This window comes from Ornithorhynchus anatinus, chromosome 1, assembly GCF_004115215.2.
Source record: "Ornithorhynchus anatinus isolate Pmale09 chromosome 1, mOrnAna1.pri.v4, whole genome shotgun sequence".
Lineage (NCBI taxonomy): Eukaryota > Metazoa > Chordata > Mammalia > Monotremata > Ornithorhynchidae > Ornithorhynchus > Ornithorhynchus anatinus.
Window position 1 is genome coordinate 53,056,072 of NC_041728.1, and position 22,438 is coordinate 53,078,509.

The window sequence follows — 22,438 nt, forward strand, 5'->3', positions numbered from 1 at the left end:
GGCAGTCTAAGCCCTGTTTGGTGGGGTTGAAAGGGGACCCCAGAAGAACCAAGCTTCTTTGAATCACTTGCAGGGGTCGGGGGCATCTCCTCCCAGAAAATTGGAGGGAACAGAGGAAATAGCCCCTCTTTGAGCTGATGCTAGCAGGCAAAACCAAAGACAAGTGCAAATGTCACAAATGGCGAACGTGTCAGCAGAACAGGGGACAATCTTTGTGTGTGCATGGACCCACTGGATAAAATTCACTAGCAATCAATCGTATTTTTTGAGCACTGACTGTGTGTTCAGAGCACTTTACTGTTTGGAAGAGTACAGAATATCAGAGTTGGTAGTGTTGAGCTCTTTAAATGTGAAGGACAACAATGACTAGTGCCACTACTCTGAGTCACACACCACTTACTGAAGATAAAAATAAAGAAGTACAAAGGGAATAGCTACCAGAATATCTACCAAAATGTCTCTCTCCAGTAAATGCAAGTCCCCACAGACAAATTAAATTGAGGCAATTCTATGCCTCTCAATGTATTTTTCTCTTCAGAGAGTGCCTTTGACAACATCCAGGGCCTCGTGCAGTTGCAGTAAACAGGATCTGCCTCCCCTCTGTTCCCTATGACCAATATGGGAAAGCAACAGGGCCCAGAGGAAAGAACACAGGCCTGGGAGTCAGAAGACCTGGGTTCTAATTCTGGTTCTGCCATGTGCCTGCTGTGTGATCTTCAAGGAGTTACTTAACTTTGCTGTGGCACAGTTTCCTCATCTGTAAAATGGGGATTTGATGCCTGTACTCCCTCCTACTTAGACTGTGAGTCCCATGTGGGACAGGGAATGGGTCCATCCTGATTAACTTGTATCTACCCCAAGGCTTAGAACACCACTTGATACAGAGAAAGTGTGTAACAAATATATAATAATAATGGGCCTGATTATCATTATATTATGATGACATAATTATTTTTAATAATTCAGAGAATATGACTTAGAGAAAAGAAAATAATCAGGAGATGCTTCCTGGAGAGGAAGATAAAATAACAGTAATAATAAAATGGCACTTGGCCAAAGCTTGCTATGTGCCAATCACTGTTCTAAGTACTAGAGTAGATTTAAGTTAATCAGGTTGGACGCAGTCCCTGTCCCACAGCAGCATGACTTAGTAGATACAGCATGGGCCTGGGAATCAGAAGGTCATAGGTTCTAATCCCAGCTCTGCCTCTTGTCTGCTATGTGACCTTGGGTAAGTCACTTCACTTGATCTGTAAAATGGGGATTGAGACTGGGAGCCCCACATTCATTCATTCATTCAATAGTATTTATTGAGCGCATACTATGTGCAGAGCACTGTACTAAGCACTTGGAATGTACAATTCGACAACAGATAGAGACAATCCCTGCCCAATGACGGGCTCACAGTCTAATCAGGAGAGACAGACAGCAGAGCAAAACAGAATGAAACAAGTCCAAGACAATACTATCATGATAAATTGAATCAAGGGGTTGTACACCTCATTAACAAAATAAATAGGGTAATAAATAATATATACAAATGAGCTCAGTGCTGAGGGGAGGGGGTTGGGGAAGGGGGAGGAGCAGAGGATGGGGAGGGGAGGGGAGGGAGAGCAGAGGGAAGGGAGCTCAGCTGAGGGGAGGTGAAGGGGAAGGGGGAGGAGCAGAGGGTGGAGGGGGAGCAAAGAGGGAGCAGAGGGAAAAGGGGGGAGCTCAGTCTGGGAAGGCCTCTTGGAGGAGATGAGCTTTGAAGAGGGGAAAAGAGTTAGTCTGGCGGCCGTGAGGAGGGAGGGCATTCCAGGACAGTGGTAGGACGTGGGCCAGAGGTCGACGGTGGGATAGGCGTGAACAGAGCTGTGTCTAACTCGATTAGCTTGCATCCACCCCAGAACTTAGTACAGTTCATGGCACACAGTTAGTGCTTAACATATACCAATTGTTATTATTATCGTTATTATTTTAGAGATGAGGTAAGTGAGGCATAGAGATGTGACTTGCCTATGGTCATGCAACAGACATGTGGCAGAGCAGGAATTAGAACCCAGGTCCTTCTGACTCCAGGCACTAGCTTTATCCACTAGTCCATGCTGCTTCTCGAGTTCTGAAAGTTGTTTAGGAATGTAACCTCTGAAATATTGTCCATTTTGCTTCTGATTCAACTTGGGCATAAGTTCATTCAGTTATATTTATTGAGCACTTTCTGTGTGCAAAGCACTGTACTAAGCTTAGTACAGTGCTCTGCACATAGTAAGCGCTCAATAAATACTATTGAATGAATGAATAAGCTCTTGGGAGAGTACGATATAAGAATGAACAGACACATTCCCTTCCAACAACAAGTTTACAACCTAGAGGGGGAGAAAGACATTAATATAAATTCAAATGGGGCTGGTGGAAGTGATGAATAAAGGGGGCAAGTCAGGGCGACACAGAAGGGAGTGGGAGAAGAGGAAAGGAGGGCTTAGTCAGGGAAGGCCTCTTGGAGGAGATGTGCTTTCAGTAAGGCTTTGAAGTGTTGGAGAGTAAGTGTCTCTCGGATATGAACAGGGAAGATGTTCCAGGCCAGAGGCAGGACATGGGTGAGAGGTCGATGGAGAGATAAATGAGATAGAGTTATAAGTTAATTTAGGGAAAGAGCATTGCCCTGCAGAAGTATGATTTGAAATCAGAGATTTCATGGCTACCAAGGTTGAGCACCAAATACAGTTTTCCCCCCAGATAAGGGTGCTTTAGCCAACGACACTGAAACATTCATCAGAGGTTGATAGTCTCTCTATGGTGGGGTGTTCACAGGCTTGCTGTGAGACTTTGGGTGTTTTCTTTACAATCTCGCTCTGTGCCTCAGTTTCCCAGTTTGTAAAACCGGGATATCTAATTTGACTGGGACATTTGTCAGTCATAGATCCTAGGCTAATAGGATAATAGTGCTAGCAAGGTCCTCACTGGGGAGAAAGTACTTATTTTAAATTGGAGACAGGATTAGAGACAAACCCCTGTCCCCACCCCGGCTCTTCCACAGCCCTTCCCCACTTGGCCTGAAATTCAAGACCCAGGTCAAGTGCTGGCCAGAGTCCTGAATCGTTCAATGTTGTGTGTTGTGTGCTCCCCAGGGCTTTAGGAGATCCTCCGTGACATAAGAGGGGGACAAATCAAAGAGCCTATCCCGATTATTTGCTGAGCATTTATGATGGTAGTTCAATGAAATCATATTTAGGAAGATAGTGACTTGAAAGGGAAAGATATATCTAAGACCGAGACCCCGTATGATCCCAAAGAAGGCCTTGTTGTGATTGATTGTAAGCCTCTTCCATTCTGCCAAAATGCTCCTATCCAGGAACAGAGGTTCTGGCGGGGGACTGGGCCATATAACAGGAGCAGGTAGGGAAATGCTCTGTGGGGTGTCTGCGGGGAGGTGATAGGTGCACTCTTCTTAACCTTATTTTGTGGCTCCTTGATCAAATAATGCACCTGAATCCCTGGTCCGAAAGTTTTTTTCAGATCTGTTAACTCCTTGGGAGGGGAAGACTCCGGAACCCTGAGATTGGCATGAAAGAGAAGCCCTGGGGAAAATTTCCCTTGGGCGATTGGCAAAATGCTGGGCTCCAGGCTTGTGGGGAGATGATTTCTATTTACACTCCTTTGATTTCCTCCGCTTCAGACTGAAAATTTCTAGAGGAAGAAGTGGGACCAGTGGTTTGGGCATCTAGGAGCTTAATAAATACTATTTGTTGGTAGTGATTTGGAGAATTAAAAGAGATTATTTCTAGCCACCTTGGAATCTTGATTTATTTCAACTGCTGCTCTTCAGATTCAATCCCAGAGCACATATTTATTGCTACTCTTTGGATTTTCTCATCCCCAAAATCATTTATTTTCGGTAGCAGTTACGTCAACCCAAACACATCACAGAGCCACTCTACAGCAAACTTTCCAAACCTTAGTGAACATTAACTCTATACTGAAAGAAGCTTCTATCTGCCCTAGCCCTGCCACCCTACCCACCAGAAGACTCAAATCCTGTTGAGACTTTTGGTACTCTCTTTCATAATGAATTGCCTTAGAAGTCCTCTAGATGGAAATATCTTCTCTTTGGGGTAATGGCTGTTTCAGGCTACATTGCCAGCAGAGTGCAAGGACTTTCATTCAGCTCTTAGAATCAGAAAATGGGCAGATGGCCCTGTCCTTACCTTAATGGCGTGGACTCTGAGTTAAAAATGTACCCCCAGGTAGTCTAAACTGCTGAAAACATGCTTATGCAGTCAAACTGAGGTATCATCTTGGTTTTAGTATTACAAAGTTGGGGTGGAAGATTTCATGCCAGTCACCCCCCACAAATTTCAGATTAACGGAACAACTTGTATGCTTTTTCTCCAAGAAAGCTCAGGCAAGTGAACAGCTAAGGAAATTGGAGAAAACACCTTTTTGAGTTTCTTCAGATGTAAGTTGAATGAAAACTATCTCTACTTGTCTCACCAAGGAAGGTTTTCATAAATGACTTTCATTTACCAAATATCTTGGAAAGAGTGCAAAAATATTTCAAGGATTTGACATTTAAATTAAAATGTCACCTCATTCTTTGATGTAAAACAAAGCATTTTATGCTTCTTTTGCACTACTTACCTACAGCTCAAGATAATTTATATCACTGTTTATATTTAAGGGGCACACGTGATTTATTAGTCCCAAGATCTGTCTATTATACAATTATTTTGAAATGATAAATGTAAACTTAGTCTTTTAAGATGCCCCCACTAGCAATTCCTTCCAACTAAACAAATTTCCATTTGAACAGTGCAAACATGAGGACAATATCTAGAGAACCTCTAATTAACATGTAAATTGCAAACCATAATTGCTTTTGCAAAGTAATGTTTTAGGTAATTGGAAAATGTTTTAGTATTTAAAAGGAAGGAAAGTTGTACCAGAATTAATATATCCCATTGTTACAAGGTAAAACTGTTCGGTTTAGTTGGGTTGCAGTTAATTACCCAAACTGGTAGTAATGAAAGGGAGTTTGCTGATTATTTGGAGGCTTAAGTACTCAAACTGCACGTTTGGATCCAAGAGGTGATTTAGCTACTCTGGCTGCCAACGTGGTAGTTTCAAAAGGGCATCATCCCCATTAAGCCAACAGGGTGCCAATATCTAAATTATGCCTCCTGTTCACTGAACGGTCCCCTAGAATTCTAAAACAGCTAGGGTACAACCTCCCCAAGCAACTGATTTAGGCATAAAGAGGAGCTTATTCATTTGGCCCCAGACGTCATCACATTCAGTGATTATTTCTAACATTTATTAAGCCCTTATAGTGTACCCTGCACTGCAGTAATAAAGGAAATAAATGAACACAGTCCCTGTCCCGTAAGGGACCTCATAATGTAAATGGGAGAGGACATCCTGGTGAACTTGATAGAGCATGGGCCTGGAAGTCAGAAAGACTTGAGTTCTAATCATGGCTCTGCCACCTGTTTGCTGTGTGGCCTTGAGTGAGTCACTTAACTTCTCTGTGTCTCAGTGCCCTCATCAGTAAAATGAGGATTAAAACTTGTGAGCCCCACATGGGACAGCGAGTGGGAACAACGTGATTATCTAGTATCTACCCTAGTGCTTAGTAAAGTGCCTAGTGCTTAACAAACACCAATATTATTAGTAGTAGTAGTAGTATTATGTCACGTGCAAAGAACAAGGAGAGATACGATGTACAGTATGAACAAAGCAATCTAATCCCCAAACTCAATTTTAAAATATATAAGAAAGAATGTACTGGAGCAAACCTCCCTGCTCCAGGTCAGCAGTCCCTGGGGAACAAATGGCCACATCCTTACCAGTGCTCTGAATGCTAGCCCCAGACACTCTGACTGCAAGGTTTGACCCATCTCTTCTCTTCTGGTGGGTAGGGTGGCAGGGCTAGGGCAGATAGAAGCTTCTTTCAGTATAGAGTTAGTTTATGTTCACTAAGGTTTGGAAAGTTTGCTTTAGAGTGGCTCTATGATGTGTTTGGGTTGACGTAACTGCCACCGAAAATAAATGATTTTGGGGATGAGAAAATCCAAAGAGTAGCAATAAATATGTGCTCTGGGATTGAATCTGAAGAGCAGCAGTTGAAATAAATGAAATTGTAATTACTCAGAACTGTTAATAATCTTTATCTTTTGTAGTTATTCTCAGAATCCTACAAAAGCCAATTCTATTTCTTGATTTTGATGTATTGCTTCTTTCTTCTTTCTTTTCTTTCTTTCTTCTTCCCATGCATTCATCTTTGTCAGTTGTGCCCTTGTACCTAGAGAAATGTAGTAAAATAGTAAAATGTTTTCTGAATACTGTACTGTACCACATCTTTCATAATGTAGAAATGTAACTAACCAATGAACATTGTCATTTTTAGGTAAGTAACTGTCCAGCCATTAAAATACACAAGCTCCATGGCCCTGAAGCTTTAAAGCATTCCTGGTGGAAATCAGACCGTGAGCCTAAGAGACATTTGAAAATCCAGTACTTTGGCCTTCTTTATTATCATCTCCCTTTTTTCATTTAAGATAATCTATTTCCCTAAAAGGCATATGCTGCAGGAGCTGTAGTGATTCAGGATTAGGAGGCTCTGAAGTGGGGTGTAATTGGTAAGTGTGGTGGAACCAATATAAAATTGTCAGCCTGAACAGGTAGCATTTGTATGGTGGGATGCTATCCAGAGGTACAGATGTTCAAAAAACATACAATTAACTCTTCTTTCTCCCGATAAATGGGAATGAAAATAAACATGTAATTGAAAACTCTCCTTTTTGGGTCCTATATCACTAGCTCTCTTACCAAATCTGCTATCAAAAAGCAAATTGACTAACTGAGGTGTCATCTCTCATTTCTAGCTCTTGTGCTATAGGAGGAGCAATAGTAGAGCTGGCAGTCAGAGGAAAAAGGCAGGCAACAATTTAGTTGATATTAATTAACTAATTGATTTAACTTACCTGATTCATTTTAATGTCTATCTCCCCCTCTGGGCTGTATGCTTCTTGTGAGCTAGAAACTTATCTAACCAACTCTCTTATATTGTACCTCATCTGTAAAAGGGGGATTGAGACTGTGAGCCCCACGTGGGACAGGGACTGTGTCCAACTCGATTTCCTTGTATCCACCCCAGCACTTAGTACAGTGCCTGGTACATAGCACTTAACAAATGCTATCATCATTATTATCACTCTTTCAAGTGCATAGCACAGTGCTCTGCTCACCATAAACATTCAATAAATACCATGGAATGATTCTCCAAGTTGATCACAAGGTAATGGCCATATGTGACCGGCCTCATACCAAATGCTCACGTATAGTAATCGGAAATAAATACTTTTCAACAAAAATTTCATTTTTTATGGCTTTCTTATTGGCCATCATAAAACCACTTGTCATAGCTAGCCTAATTTGAAAAAGATTTTGTGGCATCTACCATAGAGGCCACTGCCTAAAAGTCTTTGAGAACCAGTGAGTTGAATCAAGGGTGGCCAGAGAAACCTGACCTTTGACCCTAGAACTTCCAACAGACTTGATTGCGAGCCTGGGAGTCAGGGGTCAGGACCGGCAGTGGGATTGGAATGGAAGGTTCCAGCAGCAGACTGTGATGATTGCTCTCGCCTCAGGTTTGTCATGCAAACAGGTGGATGGTGATATCTGCCTAAGTCCAGATAAAAGTTCCTCTGCCCCTGGAGTGCTCCAAACATGGAGATTTTTCACTGGTATTTATTAAATTCTTCTCTGTGCCTCAGATTTGTTATCTGTAAAATGGGTATTCAATATTTGTTCCACCTCCAATGTAGACTGAGGCCCATGTGGGAGTGGGTCTGACCTAATAATCTTGTATCTACCCCAGCATTTAGTAGAGCTTGTCACATAGGAAGTGCTTAACAACTACTGTTACAATTAGTATTGTTATTGTTGTTTTGCTTATTGTGTACAGCGCACAGTACTAAACTTTTGGGAGAGTACAGTACAACAAAGTTGGTCATCATGATCCCTATCCACCAGGAACTTGAAGTCTAGATGGGGAGACAGATGCAGAAATAAATACAGATAGAGGAAATGGAAGGATGTGCGAATATATGCACAAGCCAGCCTGAGAATGAGGTGACTATCAAGTTATTTAGGGGTACAGATCCGAATGCGTAGGCAAAGCACAGGGGAGGGTGAATAGGGTTGAGGGAAAACAATTATGGAGGATATTAGTTTGAGGTAGAATGCCATCTGGACAATAACTATGTCCTTTTTAATTTCTCTGTTACACATATTAAAATAGGAAACAGCATGGCCTAGTAGAAAGAGCATGAGCCTCTGAGTCTGAGGACCTAGCTTCTAATCCCGGCTCTGCCAATTGCTTGCTGTGTGACCCTAGGTAAGTCACTTAACTTCTCTGTGCCTCAGTTTCTTCACCTGTAAAATGGGGATTAAGTCCAACTCTCTCCTGCTTAGATGGTGAACTCCACATGGGACAGGAACTATGTCCAACCCGATGAACCTGTGTCTACCACAGAGCTTAGAACAGCACTTGATATAGAGTAAGCACTTAACAAATACCATTAAAAAATATTCAAGTTCACCAGGCTTTGGTGAGGTGTGGTGCAGGGGAAGAAATATACCAACTTCAGGTTTCCACCATGAAACCTTGCAGAACAGTTGGCTGTGCCTCAATGTTCAAGTGCCATTTCAAGAAAAGCCAAACCCAACAGCTAAAGATGAAATGTTATTCAGAGAGAAAGGTGAAGGAGACCTCCTCATGCCATTGTTTTTATACAGTCTCCATTTTCCATCATCTTGAGTGCACACTGAAGTTGCTGAAATCAGTGTTCCCCAAATTCATTTGCTGGTTATCTTTTTTGGGATGATGGTGCCATCTTGAACCTGAAGTGTTTGTTTCGAACACTAACCACCTCGAAGAAGTAGAGTATGAAATTGTTTTTTCCCCTTCTAGACAGTAAGTTTCTTTTGGGCATGGAGCGTGACTACCAACTCTGTTGTATTGGAGTCTCCTGAGCACTTAGTACAGTGCTCAGCACACAGTAAAAGCTTAATAATTACCGCTTATTGATTAAAGAACCATTGATTGATTGGCTGAAGAAGTTTAATTTCAACCTAATTGTTTGCACTTTCTATGTAGTTGCTAAAACTATATAACAAAGAGCAATCTTTATGGGTGAGTCTCATGGTGGGACTACTTACTGCTCAGTTGATCAATCAGTTTTATTTATTGAGTGCTTATTCGGTGTAGAACACTGTACTGAGCACTTGGGAGAGTACAGTAAACAGAGTTGGTAGGCATGTTCCCTTCTCACAGCAAACTTATAGTACAAAGGGTGAGAAAGGCATTAATATAAATAAATGATTTACAGATATGTAAACTTGTCATTTCACTATGTGCATGCACATACACACACACAAACATACACATACACATGTATGTCGTCAAACTTGAGGGGAAACTCTATATATCCTCCCTTCACAACAGTCCTGAGAAAAACTGAGGCACAGAAGTTAAAGAATATCTCCCTAGATCCCAAATGAAATCTGTTAGGAATAAAAATTTCCAAACTTTGTGGCCATTAATCTAACTGCTAAGGCAGTCTTTATTCAACAGTTTAAGTTAGTCAAACACCTAAAAGAAAGTAATCTGGGCCTGAAAAAAAGTCCAGTTGTAGGCAATCAAGAGTTGAAGACAAACTTAAAAGAAATCACAAAACACTAGTTCAGTATAAATCTTTATGATCCATTGAATTTTTCAGATTGACAGTCCCAACAACCCCTGATTCGCTTAACTGGGAAAAGCCCTTGCGTATCGTAGGCTATGTACTCTTGATTCTAAAGGCCAAACAGAGGCTAGTGGAAAGAACACAGGTGAGGGAGTCAGAAGATTCAGGAACTAGTTCCAGTTCTGCCACTGGCCAGATGTGTAACCTCATTCATTCATTCAGTAGTATTTATTGAGTGCTTACTATGTGCAGAGCACTGTACTAAGCGCTTGGAATGTACAAATCGGTAACAGAGACAGTCCCTGCCCTTTGATGGGCTTACAGTCTAATCGGGGGAGACGGACAGACAAGAACCTCAGACAGGTCACTTAACCCCACTGTGTCACAGGTTCCCTCATCTTCTACAACCCAGCCCACACACTTTGCTCCTCTAATGCTAACCTTCTCACTGTACCTCGATCTTGTCTATCTCACCACCGACCCTTCACCCATGTCCTGCCTCTCGCCTGGAACGCCCTCCCTCCTCAAATCCGGAAATTACTCTCTCCTCATTCAAAGCCTTATTGAAGGGACATTTCTTCCAAGAGGCCTTCCCTGACTAAGCCTTCTTTTCCTCTTCTGCTCCCTTCTGCACCACCCTGACTTGCTTCCTTTATTCATCACCCCTCCCAGCCCTATAGCAGTTATGTACTTATCTGTAATTTATTTATACTAATGTCTCCTCTTCTGGAGTGTAAGCTCATGGGTTGGTAGACAGAGCACGGCCCTGGGAGATAGAAGGTGATGGGTTCTAATCTCAGTTACACCATTTGTCTGCCATGTGGCTTGGGCAAATCACTTCACTTCTCTGTGCCTCAGTTACCTCATCTGTAAAATGGGCATGAAGACTGTGAGCCCCATGCGGGACAGGGACTGTAATCAACCCAATTTGCTGGCAAGCACCGCAGTGCTTAGTACAGAGACTGGCACATAGTAAGCACTTAACAAATGCCATTATTATTATTATTGCTATTATTAAGCTCATCGCTTAACAAATGCCATTATTATTATTATTGCTATTATTAAGCTCATCAGGGGCAGGGATTGTACTATTATTATATTGTTTATTATTTATTATGTTGTTTATTATTTATTTATTATATTGTATTATTTATTATTATCATTATATTGTACTCTCCATAGTACTCAATAAATGCAATTGAATGAATGAATCATCTGTAAAATGGGAATAAGATACTGCTTTCCCTCTCACTTAGATTATAAATGCTGTGTGGAACAGCCACTGTGTTAGATCTGATTATCTTGTATTTACCTCAGTGCTTTGCATATAGTAAGTGTTAACTAATGTCATTATTATTATTAAAGTGTGGATGAAAGACTTTCTTCCCCTCCACACACAGCCAGGCTTTGCCTCAGTGCTTGATCAATGTGTCTAAATTTCCAAGGTATAATGCCAGTGCCTCGTGCCCTGTGTGTGAGAGATTTTCCCGGGCTTTCAGCTCCACTTCAGGAGAATTTCAGGGGTGCATCCTAAAATGCTATGAATGAACTTGGCAACTGGAACAAAATTAAGTTTCCACACTGCCACAGATTGCATATATGACTACTGTTGATTGATTGATGTGACCACCTTTCCTCTTTTAATGGGATATTTTCCCTTCACGGCAGAAAACTGAAGTCTGGTTCTGTCTGTTAAAGAACATGCCTAAAGGACTGTAATAAATTCAGTCTGGGCTGTTTAATCATCAGTGCTAATTTTCACTTCAGATAATCCTGCCTTTATGAACATTATTCTGTTCCAAACTTAGAAGAATTTAATTATTGAGAAGCCTTAACAATGCTTTTATTGAATGGATTTAATAGATGGAGTTTAGTCATTGTTCCCTTTATAAGCAGCTACATAGCATAGCTCGGATAATCATATTTGGCAGCTTGTCCGTGTTGATCCAAGCAAATTGAATTAACATACAAGTCAAGATTTAATTTGTTAGTAATGTCTCCTGCCAAGAAGCAGGGAGAGTTTGTGTTGAAAAGAGAAATCCACCTTTCCTCTTGCCATATGTTCTCAGCCTCTGGATAAGAAAAGTTTGATGTTTGCCATCTTGTATCATTGAATTGATTCGCCCAGATGCTTTGTGTGAAGTTGTGCTACAGTGCAGCTCATTTGTTCCAGAAGTGGAGTCAATTAAGCTTATATTGTGAATTACTTGTCAAAGAATTAAACATAAACAGACTAAGCACTAGATTTCCATAGGGGTTTCCTTCATGCTTCTGTCAGGTGGCTTTGGACCACTCTACTCCACTCCAATTTTCTGTTACTTTTTTATGGTATTTGTTAAGTGCTTACTATCTACCAAGCACCTTTCTAAGCATTGGGATAGACATGGGATAATCAGGTTGGACACAGTCCCTGTCCCACATGGGGCTCACAGAATAAATAAGAGGGAGCAGGATTTAATCCCCATTTTACAAGTGAGGAAATTAAGACACAGAAGAAGGTAAGTGACTTTCCCAAAACCACATAGCACACAAGTGGTGGAGCCACAATTAGAACCCAGGTCCTCTGACTCCCATGCATATGCTCTTTACACTAGGCCATGCTGCTTCTCCATGTTCTCTTTTTTTAATGCCCAGAAAAAGACCTGAGAGTGTTGGAATACTCTACACCTGCCATGACAGAACTGGAAAACAGCTCTTATCCCCAGTGGGGTGCTTAGAGTTGGTCTTTCTTTTTTTTTTTCCTCAACCACTAGCAGGTTCCCTGGTGTTGGTGGAAGATTTTCCAGCTCTCTAGGTTGGAACAAAAGCCCTATCCACTCCACCTTCCATCCCCACTTCCAAACCCCAATTCATCAGTGATCTTTATTAAGCTCGCACTGTGTGCAGACTACTGTACTAAGCTCTTGTCTACCAACTCTGTGGTAGACAAACTACCTGCCCACAAGGAGCTTATGGTCTAAGTGGGGAGATAGTAAAATAAATTAAGGATAAGAGAAATGGCAGAGTACAAGGATATGTATATTAAGTGCAGTTGGGTGAATATCAAATGCTTAAGGTGTACAGACCTAAATTCAGAGCCAAATGAAGGTATGTTCTTCTAATCATTCAATAGTATTTATTGAGCGCTTACGATGTGCAGAGCACTCTACTAAGCACTTGGAATGTACAAATCGGCAACAGATAGAGACAGTCCCTGCCCACTGATGGGCTTACAGTCTAATCGAGGGAGACAGACAAAAACAATAGCAATAAATAGAATCAAGGGGATGAACATCTCATTAGCAAAATAAATAGGGTAATGAAAATATATACAATTGAGTGAATGAGCACAGTGTTGAGGGGAGGGGAAGGGAGAGGGGGAGGAGCAGTGGGAAAGGGGGGGAAAGAGGGCTTAGATGAGGGGAGGTGAAGGGGGGTAGAGAGGGAGCAGAGGGAGCAGAGGGAAAAGGGGAATCTTAGTCTGGGAAGGCCTCTAGGAGGAGGTGAGCTCTAAGTAGGGTTTTGAAGAGGGGAAGAGAATTAGTTTGGCGGAAGTGAGGAGGGAGGGCATTCTAGGACCGCGGGAGGACGTGGCCCAGGGGTCGACGGCGGGATAGGCAAGAACGGGAGACGGTGAGGAGGTGGGCGGCAGATGAGCGGAGCATGCGGGGTGGGCAGTGGAAAGAGAGAAGGGAGGAGAGGTAGGAGGGGGCAAGGTGATGGAGAACCTTGAAGCCTAGAGTGAGAAGTTTTTGTTTCGTGCAGAGGTCGATAGGCAACCACTGGAGGTTTTTAAGAAGGGGAGTGACATGCCCAGAGCGTTTCTGCAGGAAGCTGACCCAGGCAGCGGAATGAAGAATAGACTGGAGCAGAGAGAGACAGGAGGAAGAGAGATCAGAGAGAAGGCTGATCCAGCTGGGATATTATGAGAGCCTGTACCAGTAAGATAGCCATTTGGGTGGAGAGGAAAGGGCGGATCTTGGCAATATTATAAAGGTGAGACCGGCAGGTTTTGGTGATGGATTGGATGTGTGGGGTGAATGAGAGAGCCATGCAATTGTCTGCATAGAATGTGACTGCAGTGTCCAAAGAAATAGTTGTGCAAATATGTCCAACTTGACTAACTTGCATCTAACCCAATGCTTATAACAGTGCTTAGCTCATAGTAAGTGCTTAACAACTACTATAATCATTATTATTATTATTATGGGGTGATGGTCAGGCACCCAAATTAGTACAAATGTTTTGTTTAACTCAAAGATCATCAAGAACCTAACTTCCATATTTTAAGAGAACATAGTGCATTACAGTTCTGCTGGTCAGAAAATTGAAACATTTTACAAGTTTGTCAACATATGCCATTAAATCCTCATGGAAAAAATAAGAAATTATGGAGCTTTCCCTACTCCTGCAAGGAATTTCCTTATCTTCTGGGTTATTAGTAGAATTAATATGGGTTTGGGGAGTAGTGCTCTTTGGTGATCCATTTGGGGGAAGCCACTGGCCTTATTTGAGGTGGGAGGAAGTCCAAGAGAACCCGAGTTGGTTGAAAAGTTGTAGGCAAAGGCTGATGCAACAATGGGACAGAGACTGGTTTCACATAGCTGTTTTGAAGCAGAGGGTCACCAGAAAAAGCATCGCTCAGATTTGTTTCTATATTTGTACTCTCAGGTGAGGAGAAAAGCTGGGATGAACCAGGAGAAAAATGATTTGCAAGGGATCCATGGGTGGCTGACTTGTAGAAGACTGACCATGGTTGGTTGGGAAGTAGGGTAGGATTAGCCCCAGGGAGAAAGTTACGAGAGGATGCTATGATAGCTGCACAGTTATGAGATGGAAGTGATTGCTTCTGGGGAAAAGGGGCAATTGGATTGGAGTCCAGAGATTGCCTATCAAGTTTCTGCCGTGGCCCCTGATTATTTAATCAGAAACAATCTGAGGACCACTGTAGTTGTACTGTCTAGACTGTAAGCTCGTTGTAGACAGGAAATGTGTCTCTTCTTACGTTGTACTTTCCCAAGTGCTTAGTAAAATGCTCTGCACCCAGCTCAAAAAATACAACTGAGTGAAGTGAATGAATAAATGATTACTGTCAGGGGTTGGATTTGGAGCAGCCCTTATGTACAATCTATATATTATATAATATAAATTATTTATATTAATGTCTGCCTCCCCCTCTACACTGTAAGCTCATTGTGAACAGGGAATGTGTCTGCCAACACTTTTGTATTGCACTCTCCCTAGCACTTAATACAGTGCTCTGCACACAGTAAACGCTCAGTCAGTTCCATTGATGATTGATTGAGGTGCCTTTATGGACATCTGGTGAGGATAGGGTCCTGGAATGGAGAATGATATCCCTGGTCTCATGTCAAGAAAAGAAAATTATTTACAAAATTGTTGAAATGCCCTGGATTTATGGTGTGTGCAGGTTTCCGAGGTTGTGTCGCGGAACTTGCTGTCTAGAAAAATTAGTAGTGTTACTGCATCTTCTCAGGTGAAAGAAGGTAAGAGGGTCCTCTTTCATGGATGGTGATCCTGCTATTTGATTGAGTAATCTTACTCCTATTCCTAATTCTCCAGTGATATTATGAAACAGATTCAAATAGTTGTCATTAAAATGTAGAAGTAGTTTCCCGATAAGTAATTTTGATCAGGTAGTTGGGAGTAAAATAAGGAAAGGTTCACTGATTTACTTTTACAGGCTTCAAAATGTGAATGTTTTATAAAGTGCAATGCAAGCTGTAGAATATGCTTGAATCGCTTAGTCCCTTTCTCATTTAGCTTTTATAATAAATCTATTCTCTGGGGCTTGGAGGGGTTTGGGGATATTTTTAACCTGGAGAAATGGGAATCTAAAATTTTAAGATATTTATTTAAAAATGTTCCCCACGCCTGCCATTCTCCCCACCAAAATCAGGCTGATTGAAAGGTTTACCACCTCAGGATAGTACGATAAGTACTTTTCCATTAAAACTTTACATCCCCATAAATTGTCATTTGCTAGGATCAGAAAAGACAATGAAAATGATGGAACAAGGAAGACTGTTTCCCCTTATCACCTTGAGTCTGTTCTTTTTTTAAACAGAATCTAAATTTTCTTTTAAGCACCTAGAATAAATACATCACCTAAAAGAGAGCGGAACAGTATTTTAGGTCATTCGCGTTCTTAGTCTTGCAGGCCTTATGTAACAGAAGGAATCACTGGAGTCTAAAGCCTTCGAACCTGTGAATTAGGTCCTGAATATATTGGTAGCCTTCAGTGCCAGAATTACGCATGAACAGTTTACAGCTGTTGCTTCAGAAGTGGAATCTTGTATATGCTGATGTGTGTTTCCGTGTCTGGTAACTCTCTTGTACTCTCCCAAGTGTTTAGTGCAGTGCTCTGCACATAGTAAAGCACTCAATAAATACCATTGATTGATTGATTGTTCCAAAGAGCTGTTGTTCTGAGACTTATTTGGAACAAAGGAAATATTATTCATTTGTATTTATTAAGTGCTTACTATGTGCAAAGCATTGTATTAAGGGCTTGGGCGAGTACGATATAACGAATAGACACATTCCCTGCCCTACAGCAAGTCCTATTGATTATTCCCTCACATAAATCATTTAGAATACAGTCTGTCCTTGGAGGAATTGTTCATTTGTGGCTCTCAATTTGTGGGCTGCTACTATAAAGTGTAACAGTAGAAAATCTGATAATGGATGATCTTTTAGCGCACTATTAAGAATGAAATGCTGTCTTGGTCCTATCCTCTAATGAAGAGAAGGAATAATGTGCTAAATAGACATAGGAAGCAGGTCCACATGAAGTCTGAGGTCTCTTGGCTTACGAGATTTTTGGTTAGCAGCTTTCTTCAGTGGTTTAGGTAGAGGGGTGTATTGAAGAAAGATTCCTCCACTGCCGAATGCAGTTCTGGAAAAATCTGAGAACCAGGATGAGTCTACACAGCAGTCAGATTTAGGATTGGCTTTTCTCTATGAGGAGTCAATTCAACTTCAACATTCCTGGGCAAAATTTTAGCTAGAAGAAGATCTTATAAGAAGCAACATGACTTACCTGAAAGAGCATGGGCCTAGAAGTCAGGAGACCTGGGTTCTAATCCCCAGTCGGCTCCTTTTCTGCTGGGGGACCTTGGGCAAGTCACTGAAGTTATCTGTGCCTCAGTTACAGCATGTGTAAAATGGCGATTAAATACCTGTTCTCCTTCCCCATTAGTCCTTGAGCCCCAAACAGAGCTTAGTATAGTCCTTGGCACTTAACTATTACCCCTGCCGTTTTCAAAGGATCGAGTGCTTATCCCCACCAACTGTTCTGAGCAGGACTTTTCAGCATGTAAATGTATTCTCAGTCTGACTAGTCTTTCTGTAGGATCCCTTTACCTGAATCTGTAGAACTGTAACTTTCCCATCTTGAGCTTGGGTATGGAAAAGAACTCCAGAACAGAACACAACCCCACTGCTCTGAAAAGATATTTGGAAAGAATTAATCTGTGGCCAAAAGGTGTTCAAATGTGGCAGATAACTGAAGAAGTTAATTCCGCAGTTAAATGCTCAGGGAGCTGGAGCAATAGCTGATGCTCTTGTTCCAAGTAGGTTGAGTCCTCTTTGTACGGAATTGACTCTCAAATTTTTTATTTCCTTAAATTGTTGAAGCAGTGTGCCCCAGTAGAAAGAGCACGGACCTGGAAGTCACAAAATGTAGGTTCTAATTTTGTGGGTTCTTATCCTGACTACTCTACCTGTCTACTGTCAGATCTTGAACAAGGCACTTAGCTTCTGGCCTCAGTTTCCTCATCTGTAAAATAGACTTTTTATAGTTGGCATTATGGACCTTTTACAGAGCAGCATGACATAGAGCACTGGCCTGGGAATCAGAAGGTCATGGGTTCTAATCTTGGCTTTGTCATTTTTCTGCTGTGTGATCTCGGGCAAGTCATTTCTCTGGGCCTCAGTTACCTCATCTGTAAAATGGGGATTGAGACTGTGAGCTCCACGTGGGACAGAGACTGTGTCCAACCCGATTTGTTTGTATCCACCCCAGCACTTAGTACAGTGCCTTGCACATAGTGAATGCTTAACAAGTACCGTAATTATTACTTAAATCCTACTCCCTTCTACTTAGACGGTGAGCCCCCATGTGGGACAAGGGAATGTGTCCAACCCAGTTACCTTGTATCTATCCCAGCTCTTAATATAGTGAATGCTTGGTAAATAATAAGCTATTAATAAGTACCATAACTATTATTAGTAGTATTGTCAACCTAAGGATGCTTTCACACCAGAGGTGAAATATGCTTGGAAACCAGTTGATCTTGCCCTTATTTGAAGTAAATTGAACTTTTTTTGAGGGGCAGGCCCTATCTCACACTGCTTGAATAAAATTATGAGGGCCTGTGGATAATGTTATGGTTTCAATAGCATATAATATAAAGAAATCCATTATCTTCTACTAAAGAGCTAAGTCATTTTGCTTTCCCAGTTCCACTGTGACCCCTGGTGTGTTGTGATAGTTAACTCAAATTAACCCAACCACTTTTGGGTATTAGCATTTAGTTTAGATCTGAAATCCAGGCATAGAAAGAATCTGTGGCTGTTAGTGGTGGTGTTTTTGTTTGGGTAAGTGTAAAGTTGTTGACATAGTCATAATGACTGCTGATATTTGTCAAAATCAATACCACATTGTGTTTTTTGTTTGGGTTAGTGTAAAGTTGCTTACACTAATCTTAATGACTGTTGATGTTTACCAGTATCAATACAGCATTTGTTGTTATTGTTTGGTTAGTGTAAAGTTGTTTACACTAGTCATAATGACTGTTGACATTTGTCAGTATCAGTACTGAATCTGCTGCCAGATTACATTGCACTTTGGAAGAAGTTCTTGGGATCAGGTTTACACTCCTTCAGTTTATATGTTGAGAGGTGCAGTACCTTGCCAACTCCCCAGGGCCATCAGTTGGCTGCTTCAGGTCACCAGCCTGGGTTACTCATTGAGTGACTAAGATACAGCTTCAGACAATAGTGGTCCTGGAGCCAACTCTGCTCTCCCTGACTGTCCTCAAAATGAAGGAAGATGGGTCCAGCACTAGCAGAAAGGCTGCCCTGTGGCTGATTGGCTCTCATCTGCTAGGGATCTATCCCCTCAAAACAATTGTATGCTATTTCAGCAGGTCATCATGCTCCCGATGAAAGGTGGTAGAATTTGCGTAGCCATGTTGGAAGGCTGTTTCTGGCAACCTGTTAAAGCTCCCATCATCAAAGGCTGCATCTCAGTCCTTTGAAGCAAGAAGATGCTTATTGCAACAGACACCTGGAATTTAGGTCAGGTCTGAGACTCCATAATACTACCTGCATAACCCCAAGAGCTAAACCAAGTGGCTTTTATAAATGGGGAGACTAGGTTTCCTCATGAGATACCAGTTTTCATTTGGTGATGACTTGTATATTATTTTGAATATAAGGACCCTTGAACTTGGGCTCATTCAAAACTTTCTTTGAACTACACTATTAGATGAAAACCGGGGATTCGGTGCCAAGAAATGACCTGTTTGGACAAGAGAAAATTGAATGTGGTTATAAGTAATGCTACAGCATTATCTAGGTCACACTTCTTAAAGATTAGATTCATAAGCAAATTTCTAACCAAGCAGGACCTTCTGGCTGCACTGGTCTTTATTGAGTTTTTAATTGTTAGTCAAAGCAGTTGATGGTATTTTAGTGTTTACTGTTGTGGTAAGCACGACCATGTGCCAAAACCATGATCCCTGCTGTGGGCGCAGCAGGGCAGCAGATGTCAATCATGTAGGTATAGCAGGAGCAAGAACAAGGATGTAGTGGTTAGTAACATCAGTGTGTTGGGATGAAGTGACCAAGTGAATAATTGAATATATGCATATATTAATCCTGTGAGTGGATGGCAAGAGCACGGGCTTGGGAGTCAGAGGATGTGGGTTCTAATCCCAGCTCTGCCACCTGCCTGTTGTGTGACCTTGGGCAAGCCACTAAACCTTTCTGTGACTGTTACCTCATCTGTCAAATGGAGATTAAGACTCTGACTCCCATGTGGGACAGAGACTCTGTCCAACCTGATTAACTTGTTTATTTACCCCAGTGCTTAGAACAGTGTGTGGCACATAGTAAGCACTTAAGTATCATTGTTATTATTATTGCTAGTATTATTATTATTATAACTGAATGAAGTCAGCAAAGGTTAAGGATGCCTGTTGGAAGGGCAGAATTGGACCCTATTGTTATTTATCTTAACCTGGCTATACACATGCAAAATCTTCCTTGCTCTTTTTGAGAAGCAGGGGTGCGTGTTGGAAAAGCACTGAATATCCCCAGTTTTCATCTAATAGTGCAGTTCAGTATAATTTTTGAATGAGCCCAATTCCACTAGTCTTTATATTCAAAATAATATCCAAGTCATCCATCTAATGAAAATAGGAATCTCACAAGGAGACCTAGTCCTCCCAACTTTGAAGCCCACTATAGGTTTTATGCGGGTAATATTATGGAGTCTCAGACCTGACCTAAGCTCCAGGTGTCTGCAGCAATAAGCATCTTCTTGCTTTAAAGGACCAAGACGCAGCCTTTGATGATAGGAGCTTTATTTGATTGTCAGAAACAGCCTTCCAACGTAGCTTTTGAGAAGCAGAGGTGTCTAGGGGAAAGAACGGGGCACTGGGAGTCAGGGTTCTGGGTTCTATCAATTAACTAATGATATTTATGGAGCACTTCCTCTTTGCAGAACACTGTACCAAGCGCTTGGGAAAATACAGTACAATAGAATTGGTAGACATCCCTGCCTCTAAGGAACTTACAGTCTACATGGGGAGACAGGCATTCCAAAAAAATTGCAGATATGAGAAATGGTAGGATGTAAGGATTTGTATATAAGTGCTGGGGTGAGTTTTAGAGGGCTTAAGGGGTACACTACTAATACATGGGTGATGCAGAGGGGAAGGAGGATAGGAAAAATAGGGATTTAGTCAGGGAAGGCTTCTTAGAAGAGATGTGATTTTAGGAGGGTTTTGAAGGTGAGGAGAGTGGCATACAAGTCATGTAGACTAGACTGTAAACCTGGTTTGGGCAGTGATTGTCTCTTTTTATTGCTGAATTGTACTTTCCAAGTGCTTAGGGCACAGTAAGCATTCAATAAATACGACTGAATGAATATGAAGAACGAGGGCATTCCAGGCCAGAGGGAGGAAGTTGGCCAGGGGTCGCGGGGGAAGAGACGAGATCAAGGTACAAAGAGTAGGTTGGCATTAGAGGAACAAAGTTTGTGGATTGGGTGGTAGTAGGAGAAGAGTGAGGTAAGGTAAGAGGTGGAAAGGTGATAGAACAAATTAAAACCAATGATAAGGCATTTCTGTTTGATGTGGAGGTGGATGGACAGGCAGTGGAGGTCCTTGAGGACTGGGGAGATGGGGACTGAATTTTTTTTAGAAAAATGCAGAGTGAAGTATGCACTGGAGAGAGGAGAGATGGGAAGCAGGAAGGTCAGCAAGGAGACCACTGCAGTAGTTAAGATGGGATATAAGTGCTTGGATCATCATGGTAGCAGTTTGGATTAAGAGGAAAAGCCGAGACGCTCGACCGGTGAAGGCAGAACCAGTAGGATTTCTTGACACTGAATGAGAAGGTTGAATGAGAGAGATGAGCTGAAGATAATGCTAAGGTTACAGGCTTGTGAGACATGAGGGATCCTGATGCGGTCTACAGGAATAGGAAAATCAAAGGGAACACCTACTGTGTGACCTGGGGCATATCACTTAACATCCCTGTGCCTCTATTTCCTCATCTCTAAAATGGAGATTAAATACCTCTTCTCCCTCTCCCTTAGACTGTGAACCCTGTGTGGGATGAGAACTGAGTTCACTTCGCTTATACTGTGTCTACCCCTGTGTTTATAATATTTTTCTTCTTTCCATACCATAGGACAGGCTCTGCAACCTTTTCTTGCAGAAGAGTCAGATTAAATGAAATCTTTCACCAGAATCTGCACTCCTGGTTTCCTTTTCCTATGCCCTGTCTGGGAGATGATGCTGCCACAGGGGCACTGTGGGAAGGACTTTATTGTCTCGACCCAGAGGAAAGGAAGGGTGATAGTGTTGGGACCCTTGTGTATGTGTGCTGTGAGTATTCTGGCTTTGAAAAGGCAACAGGGTGGGGGGGAGGGGGTATTTGCAGAGTGGCTGGGATATTGATTTAGTATTAATTCAGTGCAGGCTAGTTCCAGGGGAATTTCACATTGTTTGATGGACCACGCAAGTAAGTATGGGAAAAGCTGCTCAAAGCCTGTTGTGGCAGCATCAGCCCAGATCCAGGATTATTACTGTTCTACTCTCAGGACCCCAACTTAACACTCTCACTTTTTTTTTCCTTTTAGCAATTCATGAGTTTCCCACAGATGTATTTTCCAACAAAGAACGGCAGCATGGTGCAGTCCTGCTCCATATTCTTGGTGTAAGTGGATGTTTTTGCTTTGGGTTTGTTAATAAGCAGTGAGGTTAAGGGAGGCTCTTTTGCATTAGATGATTTCAGGAACAGTTTTGAAAAATGTCTGGCCTAGTCAATGGCTATTTTGGGAGCGATAAGTTATTATTTAAATTTTGCTTAATCGCAGATTTTTAAAAATAATCTTTTGTAAATGTTGAGTTTTTCCCTTTATTCTTCTCTTTCTCTCTTGTAGTTTCTCACACACAAACACATTCTAATTTGAG

At 41.8% G+C, this 22,438-nt stretch overlaps 1 protein-coding gene across 1 annotated transcript in view; it reads left to right on the top strand.

Moving 5' to 3' along the window:
* The window catches only part of SLC24A4 (solute carrier family 24 member 4), a 142,649-nt gene that overhangs the window by 61,827 nt on the left and 58,384 nt on the right, over positions 1-22,438 (top strand). Inside the window, exon 3 of the mRNA XM_007660533.3 lies at positions 22,105-22,181. Coding sequence (XP_007658723.3) covers positions 22,105-22,181 — 77 coding nt within the window. The remainder of the gene's footprint in view (positions 1-22,104; positions 22,182-22,438) is intronic.